The following is a 25,077-nucleotide window of genomic DNA, read 5'->3' on the forward strand; positions in this document are numbered from 1 at the left end:
CGCACAGACTTGACACTGTAAAGTGAAAAGAGAACAGCTTATCAAACATTTTTGGTAACATGGCGAAACAAATACGAATGGTGTTGATAGACCTTAGTGGAACGCTTCATGTCGATAGCACAGTGATTCCTGGCGCTGTGGAAGCTTTATCCAGGTGGTTCTTCTTTATGCATTTTACGAAAATATTTTACACCCTCGTATTTACTTACATACATGTATGTATATGTGCGAATATGGCGTTGCTTGCACTGCGCCGGTTCCATTTATTGGCGCGATATACGAACCTGTAATCGTACAGATATACATTTCAGTAGAATTGATAGAATGGCATTTCTTACATTTATAAGATAAATAGTATGTACACTGGCTGAATGTTATAAAAAATACACGTATGATTATTATCTAACCTAATGGGTTTGAAGTTTACGAAAGGTCACCAATTATGCTATGAATTTTCAAAACAGGCTTCGAAGTGCTGATGTACCGTTGAAATTCGTTACAAATACAACTAAAGAATCCGGAAACTGTCTGCACAAACGATTAACCAGTCTCGGCTTTGATATTCGGAAAGAGGAGATCTTTAGCTCGTTAGCCGCCGCAAGGAATTTAATCGTTGGGAGAAAATTGAATCCAATGTTGTTGATCGATCCCGCGGCCAACGAAGATTTCGAGGATTTAATAAAGAGCGATCAGAAAGCTAATGCAGTTGTTGTTGGATTAGCACCGCAGAAATTCCATTACGATGTATTAACCGAAGCTTTCAGGTATATGCCGTGATCGTTTTCTACTACAGAACGTGTTTCACTAACTATTGCGTTATCATAATATTATTAAAGTAATCTATAAGATTAGATTGTTGTTAGATGGTGCTTCGCTCATAGCAATTCATAAAGGCCGATATTATAAACGACCGGATGGCTTAGCTCTGGGACCGGGTGCATTTGTTTCCGGTTTAGAATATTCCGCCAATGTGAAAGCGGAAGTTGTCGGCAAACCCACCGCGGAATTTTTTAAAGCAGCTCTAGGAGATGTACCACCGGAAGAAGCTGTTATGATTGGTGATGTACGAATACACAGAACTTTTATGATATTTATCGTTTCGAAAATATCACGAAAATATTCTATTATATACGTATATTCGAGGAGACGGTTCAAAATATGTTATTATTCTATCAAAGTATATTTATATGTTTCCAATTTTACAAGGGGAAGATCCCGAACTCGGTAATTCAGAAAATTGTATATGATAAATGTATCTGATTGAGGTTTTGTTTATTAATTTAGGACATTAAAGATGATGTAGCTGGGGCGCAAGCTATTGGCATCAGAGGTCTTCTGGTGCAGACAGGAAAGTACAGAGATGGGGATGAAAATACAATTACACCACCACCGACAAAAGTATGTAGTTCCTTTGTGGAAGCTGTGGAATATATTCTGGGAAAGAAGAATCAAGGATCTGAACAAGAATTATAAGAGTCAAATAGATGAATATTCTGTATTAAATTAAATGTTTTATTTAAATATTAATAATTCCACAATGGTGTACAGTGTACATGATCTGGAGTAGTTTCACGATACAGCATTTTCAAAATAGAAAGCAGATGGTAATTACAAAAAAATAATGATGGTATTATTCGTGATATGAAACATGTAACATACCAACTCTTCTGTATTAAAATTACCGACAAAATAAGTTTGGTAACACTCTTTTCTCGGATGCTGCAATGACAATGGATATCGTCTATCGTTTTCAATATATATCGTCTCATCGGGTGATCAGATGTTAAAAAGTTATAGGAAATTTCGTCTACTGTGGGGTGATGATATACTTTACAAATTATGATTTACAAATTCGAAATTAGTCTTATCGAATCCAGATCTTTCTAGATGAGAGATGATATTTTCTAAAATACTTATCTCCCTCTAAAAAACAGGGAAAAAAATAATCGTTGTAAATCTGAATTGCTACTAATACGTGGCCTTAGATAATATAAGTATATTATAACTACCATATGTAGTAAGTTATTATTAAGAGCATGTTCGCAGAAACAGATTCTTCTTAGTCTTGCTTTAAAAGGAATTGGTGCACTGCAAGAATTTCCTTCGGTATAAAATTTGGCACCATTCTGCAATCGTTTTTTTTTCTTTATGCAAGGACCGACAAACCTTTCGCTTTGAAATTGTGTTCACTGTCCATCACTAAAAAGATGCGAGAGGTGTATAATTAGTTTTGATTTTAAGTTGTATTCACATCTCAAAAGAGTAGTCGTGTCTTATTTGTTTTCTTCTTTCTTTCCTTTAAACGTTATACATTAATACTTCCATTAGTGAACAATGTTATTTCTTTAGTGAGGAAGGCTCAGTTATAATTTTTATGAATACTGTATGAAATGCATGACTTTTATCTAAAACTAACATAACAGTACCTACGCGTGAAACAACTAAACGATACCTAGAATAAAAATCTTCACGAGTCTCTATTGTATCATGCAATTTAATAGACAGAAATTTGTTTTTGCAAATCCAATAAAATGACGTTACTTGTTTCCACATAATCGAGCAGAATGACTTTGCTCATTTCCACAAATAGAAATCATAGGATAATTTCATGTTCGATTGTTAATATTTAAAACAAAGTAAATTCGCGTTGAGGATCGTGCGTTACGTCTGGCATTTAAAAAATAAAACATGATTAATACCTACGAATGAACATTATAAATTTACAATAAAAAATGTTGGGGCACTCTTCGCAAAATATTTTCTATGATTATGCATCGCAACGGTGTAACTTACAATTGATATTATTTCAATAAGGACCGGTACGCATCAGCTCATTAATTGAAATGCCCTCTACAACTTATAATCTATGATCAGGCACATGTTGATTTCCTGTTGCGATAACGAGGGTCATTTGTCTTCTATTTTTTTGTTTGCTTTTTTTACGAAAATACATATTTCAGTTGAAATGAACTAATGAAATGTAAAAAATATACATGTAATGCTTAATTTACAAACATAAAGATATGAATCAAACTTAACTATAAAATGTACAAGTTTCTTTTTGGTAGCCACATGTTCATATAATCGACGTTGTTATTGGCTCGAGAGAAGAACTGAATTGGAGATGTCTAACAAAAATCTGTAACTCTCTGACTGAAGAAGAAAAATAGGCGGCAGTAAATAATTTCTTTACATTATAGAACACCTATAACAAAGGCTGAGCAAAGTGTTAAACTTGCAGTACGCGGCATATCATAATGTAACAATGGAATAATCTCTAGATTTATTAAAAAATTTGCTTCTATGTCATTTCGATAACACAAAAATTATAACATTTAGGGCCGTATCAATAAAGAACAGTATATTCTTCTTCTTCTATGTTCTTTCTCTCTCTCCCTCTCTGTCTCACACACACGCACACACATACACACACACACACACCACGCTCTCTCTCGTTTAAATAGAAAAGTCAAGCGTTTAACCCAATTTCGTGAAATTGGTGTAAAAGCTCTAGTTTTCGATACAATTTTATTTATACAGCCCATCACCGTAATTAGGGAACATTACTTACACTTGCATTCGTATATACAATTTGTGGGATTCTAGTAGAGTGAATATTTGTTTGTTTTTAACATAGGATCAACTACATACTCTTTCTCTTTCCTTTTTTATCTGTATTAGAGATTGTCTCCTAAGATCAAATTCTGTCAATGTAGTTATATTTGTTTATTCGACAACTATATCATACTTATACTTTTCTTCTCTTATGAAACATCGTTATATATTTTGTAAATACAAATTTAATTAATGGAAGTTCCACTAAAGACAGAATTTGACCGTATCGTAATGAAGACAGGTATATATTGTTTCATTCCTATGTTATTGACAGGAAATATTGAACTGTTAATTTGGCTGTTCAAATGTAATTTGATTAATAGTAAATTGACATTTTCTTCTTCCCATAATAGTATGCTTTTTCCTTCACCATAACAAGGCAGGCGTGTGGAGTGCTATTGACAAACATCCGTTTCATTTTGTCTGTTTGTTTAATAAATACATAACGAAATTCTCTACCTTTTCGTTTTATTTTAATCAAGAAATGAAATGTACTGTTGGTTATAAAGTACGAGATACGTCTACGTGGTAGTAACACAGAAAATTTTTTTAGAAGCATTTGCGTGAATACGATGGCATTTAGACGGAAAAAAACGAAATTAAGAATTTCCTGGGCCATAATATAGGATCTGTCCCACGATTTTGTGCTTAACCTTTCTCGCCGATACTTTTGAAATGGGAAGACAATAAATGGCTGACGATATAAGCATGTAATACTATACACCCAGGTACAAAAAACATATCATATGTATATCTCTAAAAGCAGACCTAACTGAAATCAGCGTTCCACTGTATTTCAGGGATGAGTTTGGCCTCAGGATATAAATATACAAACATGAGCAATTCATGCTAATACTTCCACACATTATTGCCTCTGAGCGCATTCAGTTTCAAGTACTCCGTATGTTGCCTGGCTTTTACTCATCGTCCGATGTAATGTTCAATAAACCATCCGTTAAAAGTCGATTGAACATCTCATGAAGGGGTGGTAATGTAAAGTGCCAGACTCTACAACTACTCCGCATCTCTTCAGTTACTCTAGAATTTGATTTTCTCTGTAGAAAACAATTGTCACGACACCTAACTAACTATTGTAGTAATAAACGTCTACTTACCTTACCATAGTAAAAAACCAGGCACACATTAGAGATTCCTGTTCCGATGTACTCAGTCCTAACTATTTAACAGGCCGGTAATGAAACGTTAAATCTGCCGAACTTTTCCAAATTAAATGTCTTACCTGTCATGGAACGAACCAAAAGTTACATAGAAGAAATTGATTATTGTAAAGACGATAAAGAATTGTTTTAATTGGATTTTGTATAATTACTCGAGGCTTACCGTTCTTAAATCCATAGAAAGGTCCAAAACCTGATCGTTACATAAAATCTCAACCTTTTCTTCGGCCAGCGAAGAATTATCAGCATTCGAGTCTGTATTTGTTCTATCCCCTGCCGGAGAGCCCCCGGAAACCGTATTTCCAGCGCCTGCTACCGATCCAGAATCGCTTCCTGCGCCAAGCACCTTGTCGCAAACATGCTCTGCCACCTTACGAATTTGTATAAAATCATTCGCGATTAAACGATCCCTTGAAGAATAAAAACACAGGTCTGTGAATACGATAAACTAAACGAAACCACGTTTTTCTCAGTGTAAATTATGTAAACGCAAATGGTTGCATACTTCTTCAAACTCTTTACACCGGATGTGGCATGCGGAAGAAGGTAAAATGGTATTTTAATAAATTGTGGAAGATTCTTATCCACAACAATATTGACTACCCATGCTGGTACAGTTTCGTTTAATAATCCTCCTTCTGTTTCCCCTGCAGCATCTCTAACTAATAACCTGTACAAAGTTTTTCCTCCCACTTCACTACAATAGAACAGCATTTATATTTATAATGGTAATAATTATGTTTGAATTAATCTGATGATATTTTGTTGATCAATGTATACCTAAATATAAGAGGCGTGTGACTAGGTACTGAAAAGTATGGATTTCCTCCCCTTGTATGTATAGGACCATTACCATCGTTGCTACTACCCTCGTTCTCATCATCGGCGTGCAGCGGTCTCCACCAATGCTCGAGTAAAGCTTGCAGCAAAAGATTCCCATAATTCACTGAAATGCGAAAATTCCTCTTTACAAGAAGAGTAGAGAAGATAACGTTTCCACTTTTAGAAACGTTACTTACCTTTTTGGTCGACAGCATCGTTTTCAGCGAGGCCAGTTTCTTTCGCGGAGACCCATGCAGAGAAACAGTCATTTTCATCTTGGCCCAAATGAATGGTCAACATCTATAAGAATACGTGAATCCGTACGATTACCAACCGCTTGTTTTCAGTTCTTTTGATTGAAGCTGTTCCAGCAAACAAGAGAAGAAATACCAACCCCTGTTTTGAGATCGACGTTGAACCAATTCGGAACGTACACCATTTTATTTCTTTTTTTAATTTCCTGTTCAAAGTCTACTTTCCCCAAATCTTCGACTTTGCACGCCTTTAATACATCGTACAGGGCTACGTTTTCTTCCGTGTCTTTCGTCAAAACGTGTCTCCGATCGTTTAAAACGTGACAATGCCTTATCGCGGGTCCACCCAATATTCTTTGCGCAGGTTCCGTGTTTCGTAAAACATTTGCAGTCACTCCGGTAGCAGAGTCGCAGTAATCACCAATTCCCGAGTCTTGCCAATCTTTTTGACTTATAGTCTATTATAGAAAGTATCACGACGTTTAGTTACTCGTGTCGCATTACAAATTTCATGTTATCGTAGATACAGAGTGCAAAAGATTATTACCCAATTATTTATAGTAGATTCGCTGGTCGCAACCCAAATACTAGACTGATCAGGCATCATAACCATTTTTAGTATAGGTGCTTGTTCTTCGCATATGACGGTATACCTTTCGGGATAACTCAATTCAGTCATTACAACTCTTTTATCTCTACCCCCTGATATCACATGGCTGAAGGTATCCGTTGCCTGAAATCATCTTACAATTAGTTTAAAGTCCGTGTTAGTTCATGAAATTTATAACAACATGGACAAGAAATCAAAATTACCAATAAAGCCCAAACGCCTTCCGTGTGTACTCTAAACGTTTGAATACATCTCTGCTGCCCTAATGACCAAAGTTTAATAGTTCCATCGGAACTAGCAGACAAACACTCGCTTCCATCTCTATTTAATACTAAAGCTTTAATATTATCCGTGTGTCCACGAAGCTTCATTAATTTGTTACAATGTCTTGGATCCCACACTCTCAAAACTTTTTCTGTGCTTCCAGATACTATAACTGTTCCTGTCTGATTCATGGCAAGACTATATATCGAATCTTTGTTTCCGCTAAGGGACGACGCTGTAAACAACATTGCAAAGTAAGAAATAGTACAACCATGACAAAAAACGATCGTTTAACAATCGCATGTTTACTTGTTACTGTGTTGTTGCTAGCTGTAAGGGCAGTTAATGTATTAACATCCCACAGGAAGATCAATTTATCTAAGCCTGCGCTAGCTACTTGCTCTCTGTCTTTAGCATAAGCCAAAGCTTTCACATAGTCCTTGTGTGTTCTTAAGGTGGACATGCAGAAACCTTTATGCGCATTCCATACTTTTACCGTTGTATCAGAGCTGGCTGATATCACTGTAAAGAAACAAATTTTGCTCTATTTTTATTTATTCGAGTCGACAAATTATAAAGCAACACCTAGTCAAATGAGAGGATAAACAGAATTGATTTACATCTGTATAACAGAACAATACGTACGATTCTTGCCACCACAACATAATACTATATCGTTGACCCAATCTGTATGATGCTCCATTGACTGAATGTACGGGTCCTTCATATTCTTACAATTCCATATTCTTATAATACTATCTCTACCCGCAGAATAAAGCCTATGCAAAGCTGGATCGTATTGTAAAGAGTTGACTCCAGCTCTGTGTCTCTTTTCCACTTCGTCCCTTATAACCATGGACACCTTTATCAAATGAAGAAGTAGAAAACATTAGAACCCACATCTTGGAGTTGCACGGATGATTTTACATTGAAAACATTGATTTTAGAGTCAATGTTGATTCCTGTGTATAAAGAGCCCTTTAAGCATTGAGCACTCTTTTTTGAACACCCTGTATAATCGAACTAGTTGCAATTTACAGAAATTCCCAAATAAGGTTGCAAACGTACAGGTAAAAATCTAATGACAGAACTTTTTCACGAATAGAGCTCAAAAATGGTCGATTCAATTCGTACGAGAAATCGTGCACGAAATAACAACAAACGGAAGGAAAGAAGAAAATAAGAGAGGAAGGAAGGAAGGAAGGAGGGAAGGAAGGAAGGAAATAACGGAGGAAGAAAAGAAGGAAGGAAGGAAGAAAGGAAGGAAAACGTTGAAGATAAATTTCGCTGGACGAAGTAACGCATTCTAGGCATATACCTGAACTTTCTTTCGGGCACTCTGCCCGCCCGTCTTATGAGCTGCCATTACACCGCGAACTGTTCCTCCAGTACAATGATAATCGAGGGAAACATTCAGATCGCACAATTATACTGCTGCAGAACCACGTTGCGACGCGTCGCGACCACACACCAGTTTCATCGTAGATCACTTGCGATCACGATCACGAGCTCGCACGATTGCTGCGTACGGCTGCGTTTCCGAACCTCGAGAAAAATAAGTCAGCGCGCATTACGGTCAAACGTTGAACAGCTGTCAAGCGATTTCCGATGGCAGTTGTTCGGTCACGTTCATGACGAGCGAACCACAGACACTCGGTACCTGTTTCAATGCCGGTGTCAATACGCTCGAGAACACGTTACACGTACAACGTTACATCACGTTTCTCGAGCGTCCGACAACCTTCCGACTCCATTGTTATGATTGCGAATAGAATACCGGGACGTGTATCGCTAGTTGGCGTTACGCCGAAACACTGCGAATACTTTTCGCCGGTGTCTGGTGTGTATCACCTTATCACGGGCCGATTACGATTTCTGCGGCGGAACGCGCGGTCACCACCGCGAATTCAATGCGCGAGCTACGAGTTTTCGAAAGTCGGTAGGTGTTTCAATAATTCCGTAGTCGATGCTCGTGACCAATAGCCGAACGAGATGCGCGTCTCGTGGCTATCGTAACGGCCGTATTGTTCAGCCAATCAAAAATAATGAATGTGTTGCGTCTCGATGCATCCACGTATCTATCGTTTCAGGTGAACAATTCGATTGGTTGATTACAAATTCTCGGCTGGAATTGAGAACGCACGATATTCAATGTTGGAAATAGCCTGTAACCGGACAACATGTCCACGTATCATGAAGTACCTATGTATCCACGCAGGTATATACATATATACGCACTTATGTAATTATCAATTTTCGTTGATGTTCCACATAATCCTTAGAGCGTAATAACCGTATCCATTGCAATCCACTTTTACTCTTATTGTTTTCACAATTTTAAGATTAATCAAAATAAAATGTATGATAAAAACATACATCACAAATAGAATCTCAATTCTATTTAATAATGAATGTTCTTAGTTAATCGGCGTTCGACGCTCAACAATTTATTCTTTTTCATCGGAAGAGTTCACCGATCGATCGAAAGAAACATTTTAATTTTAATCGGTTAACGCACAACTCTGGGAAGAAGTATGAAGGGTTTTGGAACACTCGCAATCAGCCTTGGCCGGCAGGCAGTGGGAAATAATAATTGCTGAAAGCAAATTAAATAACTGGCATTCTTTTTTAATATTTGTTACGGTTTTCAGGTAAAGAAATTTTCTAATTTTAACTGAAAAATTCATAAACGTCCGTAAATAAAGCAAAATATGTGGAGGTTTATTTACTTTTTGAAATTTAAGAGCTGTACACATTACGTCAAGCATGGAATTTAACTGCTCGATCCGAGACTTTTTCGAAGGCTACGCCCCCTTGACCCGGCCACGCATCTCGCTTTCCGTGACGGCCCAAGCAGAGAGGAAATGAGAGTGCTCACGTTCTGGATTTTAGTGTCCTCGGTATAGTGCTGCCCCCTAGTCTAAGTTTTAGCCTGGACCAGAACCTGCATCATCTTTTTAGCCTGGACCAGAACCTGCATCATTAGCAGCGGATTCCAAATAATGCCAGAGTGGATGCTACTTCTATGTTAAAAGAGGCTCTTCTATGTAGGCTCTGATCCATCCTAAAAGATGATGCAGCTTCTAATACAGGCTAAAAAGATGATGCAGGTTTTGGTCCAGGCTAAAAAGTTGATGCAGGTTCTGTTCCCGGCTAAAAAGATGATGCAGGTTCTGTTCCAGGCTAAAAAGATGATGCAGAAAAGTGGGCACACTAAAACACCTGAGCGTGAGCACTCTCATTTCCTCTCTGGTCCAAGTTCTCGAGCCACCTCAGGCCCGTACCATATGAACTGTGCGTGGCGCATTAGGGCGACTCTCGTATCAATAGATTTCTACATCACTCATGATGTAAATACTATAGTCAATGCGTTTTTTGTCAGTAGTATCTTCTGTAGGCCTATTCCACTGCGTCGCATGATAATTTTTAGAAAATAAATTCGCACACGTTTAGACCTGCTTGACAAGAAAGGAGACTCGAAATTATGAATACTGAACATTATCACACGATGCAGTGGAATAGGCCTGCAGGAGATAAAAGAAAACGCATTTACAATAGTACCTCAGGGATGATGTGGAAATCTATCGATACGAGAGTCGCCCTAATGTGCCACACGCAGTTCATATGATACGAGCCTGACGTGACTCGAGAACTTCGAAAAAAGCCTCCGATCGAGCAATTAAATTCTATGCCTGCATGAAACTGTAGACCAAGTTTTGCGATTGGCTAATATATGTATACGTAGCATTACGAGTGTTCCGAAACTCATCGAGGCGCCAGCTAGCGAGAATGTTCTCCACTACGTGGATGTCAGGCGAATAGACTGCATCCGCCTCCGGTATGCCCATGAAAGAGGCGAAAGGTGTTCGTTTCGTCAGTGGAGGTTCGCCATTTTTCTTAGTGGTGTGAATATTTCTGTTTCTGATCGCGGGCTAACGAAACGTTGGTGTCCTGGCGAAAGTGTAAATACTCGTGAACGTATTGTTACGTGGCTGTCACGATCGTTCCTGCCGGCATGAATCAGTCACGGAATTTCACGTCGCTGTTGAATCCGAGTTACTTGCAAAACGCGCAGCAAAATGCTGCAACTGCGAACGCGGCCGCCGCTGCAGCTGCTGCAGCCGCCGCGGTGAGCGCCGCGATTGCAAACGGTACCCAGCTAAGCGCCAATTCTCCAAATTCGACAACGAACAATGTCAGGAAACGTGAAGCGGAAAGTATGCACCATGCCAGTTCATTTCACATACAGTATACAGTGAATATCCACTGTAAGTCCCTTGCGCGGTTCTGGCGAGGGACATTCAGATGAAATCTCTGGTTCTCGCTGAACGTTGCATTTGAAATACACAGTGCACACTGAAAGTGTAAATGACCCTCGCGTCTGTATGGCCGAAACCAGGGACATACAGTCTGATAGAGACAAGAAGGCTGAGAAACTGTCTTTCTCTGGTAAAATGTTTCACGTAGAAACGGACAGCGAAGCTCGAGGGCCGTCGCCACCGAGGAGTGTATCATAACATGGTATATCAGTGTGAGACCAGAAGACCACTACTAATCCAATTGCAAAACTTCTTTATTTTTCATTATTTTTTATGAGTCTTTCACTAACATATTCGTGGCTTTTTTCTGATTAAAATGAAAGCAAATTTTATATAATTCCGATGATATTTGCTTGTGTAATAAACGATGAAAGTTATTTCCCATTACAATTACATTAACAGAAAATTAGTGTAAAGTTGATTCGAATTATATCGCGTTTGGTATCATTTTCATTAGAAAAATGCAACGAATATGTTGGTGAAAGTCCCATAAGAAAATAATGAAAACTAAAGAAGTTTTGTTAATGGATTAATAGTGGTCTTCTGGTCTCACACAGATATATTCAACCATGTTATGTTACACTCCTCGGCGGCGGTGGATCTCGAGCTTCTGGCCCCTCACGGGGTATATCCCGTGGTGGTAGTTGTAGGTAACAGAAAATGCGAGGCTTGTAGGGACTTACAGCAGATATTCACTGTACAGTTCATGTGGTTTTTCGTTTTGCAACTTATCCATTGCACGCTGCTTGTTGTTTGTTGCGCTGGTCTTGGCCTATACACAAGAGCTCTGAGAGTATACAAAAAGAAAGTCTGTTTAAATTTATGATATTTGAATTTCTTGAAAAAACCCAGACACAACTTCGATAGAATAGACTATGGTATTTTGCTATTTATTGGATTGGAGTACTCGCGGATACAATTGATAGAAACTTGGTGGCATTTTCTAGCATTGTTAACTTTGAACAAATTTCCCTCCGGCTATTTAGTCTGTTGCGTGTAAATTGTATACAACGAGCACCGTGTATAGTGCGATACACTTCATTATGAAATCTTGTAATAAATAGGATCTAAACATAATGCAGAATATATTTGTAGTGTATAACACGATTACAAATAAGCAACTTAAATATATTTTAGGTGATGGTAAGCAGGAAAAAGAGTCGAAAGAGGAACGTAGGAAGAGGAGGAAAACTAGATGGGGCGGTAGTGAACATGACAAAACTTTTATACCAGGCATGCCTACAGTTCTCCCAACAAACCTGACTCCTGAACAGGAGAAGGCTTATCTCTGTAAGTTTATTTTCTTTCTTTTTCTAGTCGTTGTTTTCATTTAATTATGTACCTTGTACGAATATATGTATACACACACATATATGTATATGAATATATATACAATATATACAATATATATATATATAATACATATATATATATATATATTTATATGTACATATACATAAATATATATACATATACAAGCAGGAAACGATATAAGAATCTTGCATCTGCATATAAGTTTCTAAAACCAAATTTATAGTACTATAAAAGATGTAAGTATGTATGTATTGCTGAAGTATTTAGTTGCCAGAGGTAATTGATTTTCTTGTGTTTTTGAGATAATTTGAATAAATAATGTATGGCAATAGAGATTGCCAGTTTTGCTGAACAAGAAGAGTACAACAAAAATTTGTAATATACGTTAATTCAGCAGATTCTAGCATCTGTTTTCGAATGCGATATATATATAAATGTATACGCAATAGCGAGCACAAAAGCTTGAGAAAATATATTTTTGTACCTTATCGAGAAAGCGAAATGAAAGGAACAAATGTATATATTTGATTGGAACATTTACCTCATGGAAATCTTTAGATATAAGAAAATGCTCTACACTTTTGACACATGCTTACATTATAGAATGTATATGGCTATGGCAAATTGGCAATATCTAACTGTTGGGGTTTCCGCCCCCTCTAACCCGTTGGTTTACAGTTCAGCTGCAGATCGAGGAAATCAGCAGGAAGCTACGCACTGGAGACCTTGGAATTCCACTTAATCCTGAGGAAAGGTTTGAAAGAAACTTACATACCAAAAATGACCGTTACATATCTACAATACCTATCTACTGACCATTCAACAGCCCATAAATACTGGGGCCTTATGATTTGGCTCCAATACGATTAGTGTGGGATACCGATGTCTAATTGAAAAGATTGGGCTTGATTTAAGCCACCACGCAGCACAGAAGATGAATTTTGATAATATTGGTTTGCCCTAATCAATTTCTTTTACTAATTCATTTTTTTAGACACTGCTACAAGAGCAAATATGTTTCGTATTGCATTTATATCAATGACTTGATATAATGACTTAATGACTTAATTTAAAAACATCTTCCATTCTCGAACTTACTGAGTATATTGTATTTAAATTTATAAACCTTCTATAATATATATACATATATGTAAAAAATATATATATAAATTAAAAAAAAAATTATATATATAAACATACATGTGTGTATATGCATGTAGAAAATGTTGTAGTAGCAGTGTTTAACATGCAGTGGGTATCTAGTCCATATATCTCTTAAATAGTTCTATTGTTGCACATGTAGGGAAATTCGAAGGTGTTCCTATGCAGTCCTATACATATGATTCGAGTTCATAGTAATCGAAATTAGTAGGCTCTATTCGACGATTTCGTAAACGCATTTAAACGTATTTCTCATTTGAATAAAATAATGGAAACTTGCGCATAGGATGCCTTGATAGACACAACTTCTAATTAGGCTGCCGTGATTTGCACGGTACTTTTAAATCTTGTTCTTTATTTTGCTAATGGCCACAGGAATATCGTTATCGTTAAGGAATTACGATAGACTTTTTCTCTTCTTAATTACAAGTTTAATGAGCAGATTTCAGGAAAATAATGAAATTGATCAAACAATAATTGCTATTATAGGCATAATACTATTATAAAGATCAATCTTACGTTACTTTCAGGTTCGACCTTAAATAAATACACTTATTAATTTCTCTAATAAATTAATTTACTCCAATAGGTTTAACTTTTCTGATTTTAGCTGGAACCATTATTTTATATTATTGTGTTTCATTAGTATTATACATCATAGTAAGATGTACAAGCTATTATTAACTAACCCAACAAAAATTGTTTCCTAATAATCACAGGATCTATCTTAGCAGCCGACATCATACCGATATCTGCCGTGCACAAACGCGCAGTCTTCCAGTGGTTGCCTACTGATTAGACATATAATAGCAATCCTACAATTAACAATATATCATTTTTTATTCTTTGTTTTGATACCTTGGCACTGTTGTTGGAAAACAACACTTGATGCAACAGAATATTTCCATTTTTGTTTAACATTATTCGAGTAGAGATTCTGAACTGACAAACGCACAATTATTAAACTTTGAGAATTCATCTTTAATGAACTGCTCGTGCTTTCTCTGAAATTCAAAATTATGACTCACTGTTGCATATACGTATAAAAGATGCAAAATACATTATTTATTTTCAATTCTGTTTTTATTGAATTTACTCGATATACAGAGGATTGAGAGGATTGTTTTAGACGTTGCGTCGCAAAGAGTATCCTTTTTCCAACATGGTCACAATGTATCTTATTTATAAGAGACAGTATATATATATAAATATATATATATGTGTATGTATGTATGTATGTATATATATGTATATATATATGTTAATCGAAGAGACGATTAAAGCCTAATAACATTGCAAAAAGAAAAACAAAAGAGTCAATCAAAGCATTGTCCCAATTTCCAAGTTTCTGTTAATAATCAGCAGTTCTTTCCTCACTTAATCACACAGTCATAGTAGGATCAGGTTGCTTGTATGCTAGTACCATCTTGATTCAGACTTTGTATCCTAATGGATTTTTTTTATCTTTTTGTTTTACAGATCACCATCTCCTGAACCCATATACAGTAGCGATGGTAAACGGTTGAATACAAGAGAATATCGTACTAGACGTAAATTGGAAGAAGAACGTCACAATCTTATTCAGAAGATTCTCAAAATTAATCCCGAGTTCAAACCTCCGCCAGACTATAAGTAAGATAAACGTACACGCAAGTAAAGAATCAACGAAGAAAATTTTCTTTCATGATAACATTGATGATCTTGTTATATCTTGTATCTAGGCCTCCAATAATACGAGTACATGACAAAGTAATGATTCCCCAAGAGGAACATCCAGATATTAACTTTGTTGGTTTGCTTATTGGTCCACGTGGAAATACATTAAAATGTAAGTAAATACTGTGAATGCATTATTTATATTTATACGAATACCATGCCATGCACATTATGCTGTGTATTCTTTATTACAACGCAGCAATGGAGAAGGAAACTGGTGCAAAGATTATCATTCGTGGTAAGGGTTCGGTGAAAGAAGGAAAAGTCGGTAGGAAAGACGGACAACCTTTGCCTGGTGAGGATGAACCCCTACACGCCTATATTACAGCCAACAATCTGGATGCTGTAAAGAAAGCTGTTGAAAGAGTACGTCGCAATCTCGTTTCATTGTACTATTATTCGCATTTTGTAAACTAGGGCATTTTCATTGGTTTCTTTTTTACTTAAATAGATTCATGAAATTATACGACAAGGCGTAGAAGTGCCAGAAGGACAAAATGATTTACGACGCAACCAGCTTAGAGAGTTGGCTTTATTGAATGGAACATTGCGTGAAAATGACGGACCACGTTGTACCAATTGTGGCGCATCGGATCACAAATCATGGCTGGTTAGTATACCATCAAGTTCCCTCATAATTTGTTGACCGGTGTCTCGAAAAAGACGCGTTGTATTTTATTTTCATTTCGGTTGGTACAGTGTCCGGACAAGCCGAATGTGACAAACAACATAGTATGCTCGAGCTGTGGAGGAGCGGGTCATATTGCTCGCGACTGTCGGTCCAAAAGACCAGGTCAGGGTGGACCAGCTGCCGTGGGAATGGGAGGAATGGGACCTGGTGGAGACAAAGCAAAAATCGACGAGGAATACATGTCTCTTATGGCAGAATTGGGCGAGGGTCCACCGCCCGATAGATCGAAAAGCGGGCAGCAACGACAACCCAACCCAAATCCTAATTATCCTGGTCTCTTCGACAGGTAAATTATATTCTTCTGGGGCACCCTATGGAGTAATAGTATTCCCGTGTTTTTCTATAATTTTCTAATGTTTCTCGTTTCAGACAACAAGCTCCTCGTGCTCTAATGGCGGCGCCGGCTCATCCACCTCCGCAAATGATGCAAGGTGGACCAATGATGCCACCGCCAGGTATGGCTCCACCGCCGTGGAGTCAAGGCGAAGTAAACAACATGAACGGCATGAACATGCAATGGCAACCACCGGTTAGTATGCCTCCGCCACCCGGTGTGATGCAACCGCCTCCACCACCGCCGGGCTCCACGTCTCAACCAAATATCCCACCGTTGATGCCTTGGATGGCTGGAAATAATCAGCCACCTCCGCCTGGACAAATGCCACCAACACAGATCCCACCTCCTGGAATGGGCATTCCACCATGGCAACAGGGTCAACAAGGACCAATGCGTCCACCACCGCCTGGAACAGCTCCACCACCAGGATTCCCAGGATGGCAGCCGCAGCAAATGGGAGGATGGCCACCGGCAGCACCTGTTCCACCTCCTCCGCAACAACAAACACCTGCTCCGCCTGGCATAGATCTCAATACCCTGCCCACGCTATTGGCGCAACCACCGCCACCGCCACCGCCAACTAGTTAGTGTAAAAAATCATCCGTTCACCCAATTAAATCTTCTTCATCCGTACAATAGAGAAATATTATCGATCGTGTCAGTAAAATAATAGATTTACATCATCGGACTGAAAGCAGTGAACTATTATAATTCTCGAGACGATCCAAAGTTTTAAATAGAAGTTTCCACTCGTCCTGATAGCGGCTTCGTCTCTTATAATTATAAGCGAGAAATGATACAGCCGAACGATCAATTTCTTGATGCATATTGATCTGGACCATAGATAATACGGCGCATACGTCGAAGAAACGGCTTTAGGTTCGCAACGCGTTATCGAGATATTGTTAACTGCATGTTGTACTCGGCAAAGAAACAGAGATCTACATAGTTTGGGTTACGATTGTTTTCGAACTTGTCGTACGTTGTAAATCTAAAGTTTTCTTAAAAATGTATATGTAAATGATATACGCCAAATGCATTTTTACAATGCCTCTCGAATCACGATCATTTTTACTTGCATACTGTTCTGAACTCCCTATGCTCTATATCGTACATTGCGACTAGAATGTAATTTACATTGCATTGTAATGTGCGAGTAGTATGCACAAAATTGTGTATACCTACTTCGGTGCATTTCTTGCTGTGCACAAGTGTTCGGTGTAATCAATTTTTTGCTTCAGTGTATTACCCACTGTATTAAACAAGCATACAGAGAGATTCGTATAATCTCTGTATCCGAGAAGATACGACTACAATCTGTAGATTTGTTGTAAGCAACATGATGAGTTTTTCGTTAATTGTAATTATTTGAATTGATCGTTTAAACACTGGGTAATGTAGTGAAGCGTTCAACAGAATTTTTTTCCTTGTGCGAGCAATCAGTTGTCAATTTTAACTATTACTTAGGTTATTTATGTTAGAATAATTTCTGAAAATGTTTCAAAACCGATGAGAAACGCGTTAAGGATTCACCAACTGTACCGAAACATAAATATGATATCGCAAACGTCCAAGCGCAATAACTTTTCTTATCACCGGTTCATTAGCGACCACGAAGCGATTCACTAATACCATATATACATTATAAAGAATCCACTCTATGTATATGGAATATCGTTAGTATTGCGTGTTACGTTTAGGATACGAGAAGATAGTTTGTGAAACTTTATGATGATAGCTTAATGTGTATGTTAACTACACAATAAAGGTATATACAAAATACAAATACAAGCATTTCTTCAAAAATATTCTCTCCCTTTACAGACGAAACGTGTAAAGTTTTATTGCGTACCACGTAATAAAAGTAAAGTCACATGACGAAATACATTCGTTTTAATGTGGTACAGGGTATATGTATAGGGAGAAATCTCCTTACGGATGCGTATGTATGTGTATGCAAGTAATAAAATAATAAAAATCTTAACGGTCTTATTTAAAGTATAACTTTATAATTACACGATGTAGAAAGTGTTACATAGAAATAAAAACTGCAAGCAACAGGTCTGTTTTTCTTGTTAACACATCGTTACTCTTATATGTAATACTAAAAATCTGGAAATGGTGGTGACACACTGATCATCAGTTTTCATGCTGACCCTAAAGTATAAAATACTTTACTTGAATTTCGAATTATCCTACAGAAGAAATGATTAATTCTGCAACATCTGGGTCTGAACATAGAACTGTCAGTTGCATTGTCACTTGAGTGCCGGATAATGCTAATCTTGCGCGAGCTAAAATTTCTTTTTCGCCTCTGAAATAGCCGGCTAATAACAGATTGTGCGCGGTAGCACCTGCCTGAACTCGATTCGTTCGGTCTACATCCTCTAATCCTAAAAATTCTGTAAGAATTTGAATGGCTGCTTGTAAGTTGAATACAGATGGGCCTAAAGCGAACGTCTCTTCCAACGTGGTGTATCCCTTCCCGGCGGCTGCAGCCCATGCAACATTGAAATCTATACCCCTATTTCCAAGTCCTCGAACTTGATCGGCGAGAGTCACTTCCACGATGTCCAACTAGAAAACAAATGCAAATATATTAGAATATTGGTTGTTCCTTTTATATTTTTATAGCAAGAGAAAAAAGGAACGTCATACCATATATTCGTCTTTGTACACTGGCTCAGAACGTGTGTCAGGATCGAAGTCGTTAACCGTGAACCGCAGAGTTGCGGGAATGGTGGTAACACTAGCGTGAACATCCTCTGGATATCTTAATACCGTGTACGTTGTTCCTGGTTGATAATATTGTAAAACTGGACACGGAACTTCACAAACGATCGTGTAACTAAAATCATGATATTATATTATTTCGTTGAAAATCGAATTGTTTGTAATTGAAGTGAAGTATATCGAAATGTAATTACCCTACTTGGAATAGATCGAGAACTACCGTTACATCCTCCAGAGTCTGATCCTGATCGTAAATCGTGTTAATACAGGTGAATTCTAAAACAAGCAAATCCGAGAACGTATGTTTGATACACTTCACGATGTATTCTGTCTCCGGTTCTGTTAGATCGAAGATAGGCGAGGATTTGACTAATATCGAATTGTGAATCTCCATAGCCAACTGCGGTATCTGTAGCATCTGATTCATGGCGTTTTCTTCTCTCGTCAAACGAACTACTTGCTGTCTCACGGTTGTGTGGTCTTCTATTTGCGGTGGTTCTTCCGTTGTCTGTGCCGGAGGAATCTGTGTACAATAAATTTTCGGGATTGAACACATACAGCTATTCATAATCATGTTTAACGTACGACAAATGAAATACTTATGAGATTACCAGAGAAATATCGAACGGTTCATCCATAGGTGTGTGAATGTAATTCTTTAAGGCTCTCTCTAAAGTAGGCACAGACAAAAGAGGCGGTTGTACCAAGGGAAGAATAGTTGGATCGCTGTGCTGTTGGAGTATGGCGCAATAATAAGCCGCACGATCGCGGACCTCGTCATCAGAGTCCAATTGACAACGTGATAGTAAAACTAACACGTTAGGCAACAACGGAGGACACGCGGCAGCGAAACGTGCCAACGCAGTGACTGCAGCTGCTCGAACGCTAGCACTTTCCAGGATCACGCGATTATAAATGAAACGGATATATCTGGATGGCTGCTTGGAAGTTGGCCCTTCTTGTCCCAGTAAATGTAAAATGCGAACGGCGAGGGAAATATGTTCGCAATCTTCGATGAATTCGCAGAGGTGTGCCAGGCCTGCTTCCTTTGCTTCGGCGTTTCCTTCCATAACAGCAATTATTGTGTCCGCGATCGCTGCCTTGTATTCGAGGCCTCCTTCGTCTCTTAGCATAGCAGATAGAAAATTCATCAGAACCACGTGCTTACGAGGGAACTTTTGACACAAAGCCCTGGATACAAATTAAAGAAATCGAATTAAGAATAGAACGTCCTCAACCGAGAGAGGACGTATCCGTTGACTATTACCTTATGGCTTGAACGACGACAACCTTAAATTCATCCGAGATTTCGGACACAAATGTTGCAATTTGTTTCATTAATCGATCCACTGAACTTTCTGCACCAGTCTTTAGAAGAGTAGTGATTGCCAGCGTAGCGATCGACCTGTTCGAATCTGTAATTAAATTTTCTAAATCCAAGTTGCAAGCGGTGACTGCTGCCGGATGGGTCATGGCAACTTTATTCAATGTCCTAACTGCGGCAAATCTCAAAGCCGGCTTAGCTGATCCGCAGAATAATTGAAGAACACTAATGGCAGGGCCTATCTCTCTAGCGCCGCTTCTGCCAAGATTTACCAATGCATGCGCTGCTTCGTACACCACCATCTCCGATTTTTGACGCAGACAAAATTCAATGAATGCTATCAATTCTTCGCTTCCGTCAATTTCGTCCAGTAATTTACATGCCATTCGAATCAACATACAGGCAGCATAGGGACTCTTTGGGAAGGTTTTCATAAGTTTTGCAACTAACTTAATTACAGCATGTTTATCAGATTTTCGAGCTTGATACAAAACACCCAGAGCATGATACTGAACCATTACATTGTTCCCGAATAATGCTTCCTGGGCTTCGTTCGCCCATCTGCGTGCAACATCTGGAGATATATTGGTCAAGTGTAACGAAGAGACCAAGGCGGCGCTAGAAACTGCAGGAGAACGATCTACGATAGCTTGTTTCATGTAACGTTCAATAGCTGCTAACATTCCAGCATCGGTAATGGTACACAACGCTCGTATGGCTGCAGCTCTGTACAAATCTTCTTTTCCAGTCATATCTTTTGTTAGACTGGATGTTACTATAATCACATCCTCTGCCAAAGAACTCAGTTCTTTGATACCTAAATACACCAAACGTCTTAGCACGACATCCTTGGATTGGAACAATTTGGTCATAGCGAAGAATGCTTCTGTGGCCTCCAATGTTCCCAACTGTTCTCCTTGATTTAACAAATATAATATTTTTGTGAGGATGTGTGCACATTTTATTGGGTTAACTGGCGTATTATTGAAGGTACGTGCTTCCTGTAGCACAGTGGTCTTATCCAAATTTTGGAAAGGATTCCCCCCACCTAATGAGAAAAAAAAATCACATTAGAGAAGGCATAATCAAGCCGACTATTTACATGCCAGTCGCACAAATAGGCATGTGTAAATGTAATAATTAAATGTAGAATCATTGAACAACGCAAAAGGAAAGATTTCAGTGAAGAAATACTACTGTGTCTTCTAACTTATACGGAAAAGTTGTCTCAACCTGTTCGATACGAACTGTCACAAGAATGCAATCGGCTCGTTTAATTTCGCTTAAAAATTATGGCTTACGTTGATACGAGAAACAAAGTACATTTACTCATAATTACCATCTTCCTCCTCCTTTTTATCGCGTTTAAATGTATTCATTCTGAAAACCGACCGCCGAAAAACTGGAAAATAAGGTACACGTCACCTTAACTCTTTTACATTAGAACAACTACATTGCATGTGAACACCGCTGTGTCTACAGTGGCGAGATGTTGCAACTAAAAAGCCAGTGTGTGAATTTAGAATAACGTCGATAATACAGCGTTCTCTCCCATGTAAAAGTTGCCCAGGTTCTGTTCCATGCTAAAAATGAGTAGGGGGCAGCACTGTATCGGGGACACTAAAATCCCGGGCGTGAGCACTCTCATTTCCTCTCTGTGAATACCCTCTACATGTCAATACATATATACGTGATAAACAGTGATACATAAATATTTAGTACGGCATTTACATGAGCATGCAACGTTATTTACTAATTGTAAGTAAACTTTACTTAAAAGTTACTTTCAACTAACGCTTTCCCGACAGCTTGGCAAGCATAATTATGGAAAGAAAAACAAGTGTCGAAGAATCATCATGTGAGGTGAAGAAAAATGAGATTACAATGGAGAATTATTCGAATAATGAGAAAACAAGGGAAATAGACGACGAAAAAGACTGTGGTAGTGCTTCATGTGATCCGATAGAAAATTGTGAAAGCGATTTATTGAAAAGTCCTAATGCCACCAACATAGACATAGTTTTTAAAAAACCAAATGTCATAATTGGTTCTGAACGTTTTCGACCAGAAGGTAAACATTCGAAAACATGTACGGTTTCTTCTGATGAAAACACCGAAAGCTTGGTTAATGTTGATAAATCTCAAGAACATCCTAAGGATTTGCCATTTCCTTATGTGGAACCACCTTGGAGTGGGAAGCCAGAAAAAGATTACAAAGTGGAGGTATTAAAGTCTGGCGTCATTATAGAGACAATTTCGCTTGTGGAGCAAAGTTTTTTTGTCATTGGGCGACTGCCGTCGTGTCATATATCGTTGGCTCATCCAACAATATCTAGGCATCATGCTGTTTTACAGTATAGATTGAAAGAAGATAGCGAATATTCTAAAGGTCTTTATGTATATGACTTAGGAAGCACTCATGGTACTTTTTGGAATGGAAATCGCATAAAACCTAATGTTTATGTAAGGGTGCAAGGTGGTCATATGCTCAGATTTGGATGTAGTCAAAGAAAATTCATATTACAAGCTCCATTGGATGATCAAGAAGATGAATCTCCGTATACCGTATCAGAATTGAAGGTATTTTAAATGTTTTATTTTTTTTTTAAATATAATTATCCGATTTAATTGTATATGTGGGTGTAACAAACAAAAATATTTTAGCAAATACGAACATTAGAATTAGAGAAACGTGGTGATCAAGATGTTGAAACATCTAATGAAAATAAAGAGAGCGTTGGTATTGACTGGGGAATGGGAGAGGATGCAAATGAAGAAACAGATTTACAAGAAAATCCTTATGCTTGCATCGGGGACGAGGATTTAGTTTTGGAGGATCCTAAAAAAACCTTGAGAGGTTGGTTCGAAAGAGAAGGATACGATTTACAATATAAAACGGAAGAGAGAGGACCTGGTCAATTTTTATGTTGGGTAGAGTAAGTGTTCACGTCGAAGCTAATTAACTTATTCTTCAATTATTGTGACTGTAATCCATATTTGCGTTTTTTATATATTTCATTACTTAAATTGCAGTCTACCTATGGAAGATGTTGTTGGTCACACTTTAAAAGCAGAAGCTCTTGTCAAGGGCAAAAAGAAGGAAGCGGTAGTACAGTGTGCTTTGGAAGCTTGTAAAGTCTTAGACAAGTATGGACTACTGAGGCAATCCCATCATGGTAGGAACGAAATTGATCATTTTTTGGTGAAAGTTCTAATCTGTTTTTCATTTTAACATTTGTCGCGTCATTTTGTAGAAGCTAGAAAACGGAAAACAAGAAATTGGGAAGCCGAAGATTACTATGATTCAGACGAGGACAACTTCTTAGACAGAACAGGATCGATAGAAAGAAAACGTGAACAAAGAATGCGCATGGCCGGCAAATTGGAAGAAAAAGTGGAGACATATAATTCTTTGGTATGTTTGATGATTCTGAAATTAGTTATACATTTCTTACAGCATATTATTATATGTATACGTAATTGTTTTTTATTCTTTTAGCTTGAAAAGCATGCAAAAATTCTAAAACGGATTTCGCATCTGACAGATAGTATTCAAAGTTGGCAACATGAAACTAGCACGAAGAAAGAAACACCAGAAGAGGACGCGTTGGATGCATTTATGTCGAATCTAAGTTCGTCAGCTTTGTCGAAAAATGACATTGCCAAGATGAAGCTAGAACTACAAACTCTTCGTAAAGAAGAGGCGAGTGTAATTAAATTATTAAATTTGACGCGACCCGCAAATTTACCGGCACTTGTTCAACAAGCTGTAACAACAAATCTAGCAGTTAATCGTGATAAAACAAATACGAATACTACACAAGACATATCGAAAGCAAGTAAAATCCAACGTTCCGTGTTTCAGCGTAGAAAGGTAAAATTATTTGTTTCTCTAAACTTCTTTATTTCAAATCTTACTAACAACTTTCAACGCGTCTTAAACAGGAAAAACCAGATAATCGTCAAGTAAACGGAAACAGTACTGGTATGGTAACGCGTATGCAAACCGAAGATGATTTGGAATCAGAATCTGAGGAAGAATCGGATACCGAAGACGCAAACAAAAACGAGAACGAATCGCTTTCAAATTCATCTCTTCACGTAGACGAAAAAGTCTGTGGACAACGACAGTCTTTGATTTCTAATGCTGATGCTGCTGCTATAGTTGCTACTACTACCGATGCTGATAATACTGATACTACACCTATTACCACTCAAGCTGATACTAATACTATTATTTCCACAATCAGTGTGAATAAGTCTAGTCGAGAAAAAAAACGTCGACAAGAACGTCGAAAAGTTGTATCTTGCGATCAAGATATTTATGCTGACAATTATTCTATGTGGACTCCTCCGCAAGGACAAGAAGGAGATGGAAAAACGAGTCTTAATGAAAAGTATGGTTACTAAAACTACCTTACCTCCCCCTAACCGTTATTCGGTCACAACATGGTTTTACTCGATTACATTTCGATGTATAATACTGTAAATATATTCGTTTATTTATAAGGTTTGTCCCATGTTTTTGCGTAGATTTCTTCACCGTTACTTTTTTTATTATACATTTTTTACGACAGTCGTATGTAATTGATGCGGCAATGTAGAAAACTGGCATTATTCCGACCGATAATCGGTCAACATTCATTTGTCAAACGGGTAATTTTTTTTAAGTAGTTGTTGCTATTACCGACATGTTTAGAAAAAATAGGTGGTAAGGAGCGTCTATTATATATGCATGT

General features: G+C 37.8%; 5 protein-coding genes across 7 annotated transcripts; 3 read left to right on the forward strand and 2 right to left on the reverse strand.

Annotated features, from left to right (window-relative positions):
* The first annotated feature begins 16 nt into the window (after positions 1-16).
* Positions 17-2,687, forward strand: LOC143353534 (haloacid dehalogenase-like hydrolase domain-containing protein 2). The gene is made up of 4 exons (XM_076786941.1): positions 17-154; positions 465-764; positions 853-1,063; positions 1,285-2,687. The coding sequence occupies exons 1-4, from the start codon at positions 60-62 to the stop codon at positions 1,471-1,473; spliced, it is 795 nt and encodes a 264-aa protein (XP_076643056.1). The 5' UTR covers positions 17-59; the 3' UTR covers positions 1,474-2,687.
* Positions 1,492-8,708, reverse strand: LOC143353531 (WD repeat-containing protein 48). 2 transcript variants are annotated; one of them, XM_076786936.1, is made up of 12 exons: positions 8,062-8,708; positions 7,389-7,605; positions 7,053-7,265; positions 6,683-6,978; positions 6,417-6,602; positions 6,010-6,327; positions 5,813-5,915; positions 5,574-5,739; positions 5,299-5,490; positions 4,957-5,203; positions 4,736-4,855; positions 1,492-4,653 (listed from the first exon to the last, which is right to left on the reverse strand). In XM_076786936.1, the coding sequence occupies exons 1-11, from the start codon at positions 8,107-8,109 to the stop codon at positions 4,793-4,795; spliced, it is 2,049 nt and encodes a 682-aa protein (XP_076643051.1). In that variant the 5' UTR covers positions 8,110-8,708; the 3' UTR covers positions 1,492-4,653; positions 4,736-4,792. The 2 variants fall into 2 exon arrangements, with proteins under 2 accessions (XP_076643051.1, XP_076643050.1); XM_076786935.1 differs by having other exon boundaries at positions 4,731-4,855; positions 8,062-8,707.
* Positions 8,709-10,549: 1,841 nt separating this feature from the next.
* On the forward strand, positions 10,550-17,075 carry Sf1 (splicing factor 1). The gene is made up of 9 exons (XM_076786943.1): positions 10,550-10,960; positions 12,200-12,352; positions 13,055-13,130; positions 15,017-15,169; positions 15,259-15,365; positions 15,453-15,619; positions 15,705-15,863; positions 15,953-16,230; positions 16,314-17,075. Exons 1-9 carry the CDS (start codon positions 10,759-10,761, stop codon positions 16,867-16,869), a joined length of 1,851 nt encoding a protein of 616 aa, XP_076643058.1. The 5' UTR covers positions 10,550-10,758; the 3' UTR covers positions 16,870-17,075.
* A 1,180-nt stretch (positions 17,076-18,255) lies between these two features.
* Positions 18,256-21,809, reverse strand: Gammacop (coat protein (coatomer) gamma). The gene is made up of 6 exons (XM_076786942.1): positions 21,678-21,809; positions 20,282-21,386; positions 19,626-20,205; positions 19,209-19,537; positions 18,940-19,129; positions 18,256-18,858 (listed from the first exon to the last, which is right to left on the reverse strand). The coding sequence occupies exons 1-6, from the start codon at positions 21,715-21,717 to the stop codon at positions 18,472-18,474; spliced, it is 2,631 nt and encodes an 876-aa protein (XP_076643057.1). The 5' UTR covers positions 21,718-21,809; the 3' UTR covers positions 18,256-18,471.
* A 156-nt stretch (positions 21,810-21,965) lies between these two features.
* LOC143353537 (kanadaptin) lies at positions 21,966-24,851 on the forward strand. 2 transcript variants are annotated; one of them, XM_076786945.1, is made up of 7 exons: positions 21,966-22,056; positions 22,147-22,918; positions 23,003-23,274; positions 23,372-23,514; positions 23,593-23,753; positions 23,838-24,212; positions 24,284-24,851. In XM_076786945.1, the coding sequence occupies exons 2-7, from the start codon at positions 22,163-22,165 to the stop codon at positions 24,746-24,748; spliced, it is 2,172 nt and encodes a 723-aa protein (XP_076643060.1). In that variant the 5' UTR covers positions 21,966-22,056; positions 22,147-22,162; the 3' UTR covers positions 24,749-24,851. The 2 variants fall into 2 exon arrangements, with proteins under 2 accessions (XP_076643060.1, XP_076643059.1); XM_076786944.1 differs by having other exon boundaries at positions 21,972-22,918.
* The last annotated feature ends 226 nt before the right edge of the window (positions 24,852-25,077 follow it).

Source organism: Halictus rubicundus, chromosome 4, assembly GCF_050948215.1.
Source record: "Halictus rubicundus isolate RS-2024b chromosome 4, iyHalRubi1_principal, whole genome shotgun sequence".
NCBI classification, from domain to species: Eukaryota; Metazoa; Arthropoda; class Insecta; order Hymenoptera; family Halictidae; genus Halictus; species Halictus rubicundus.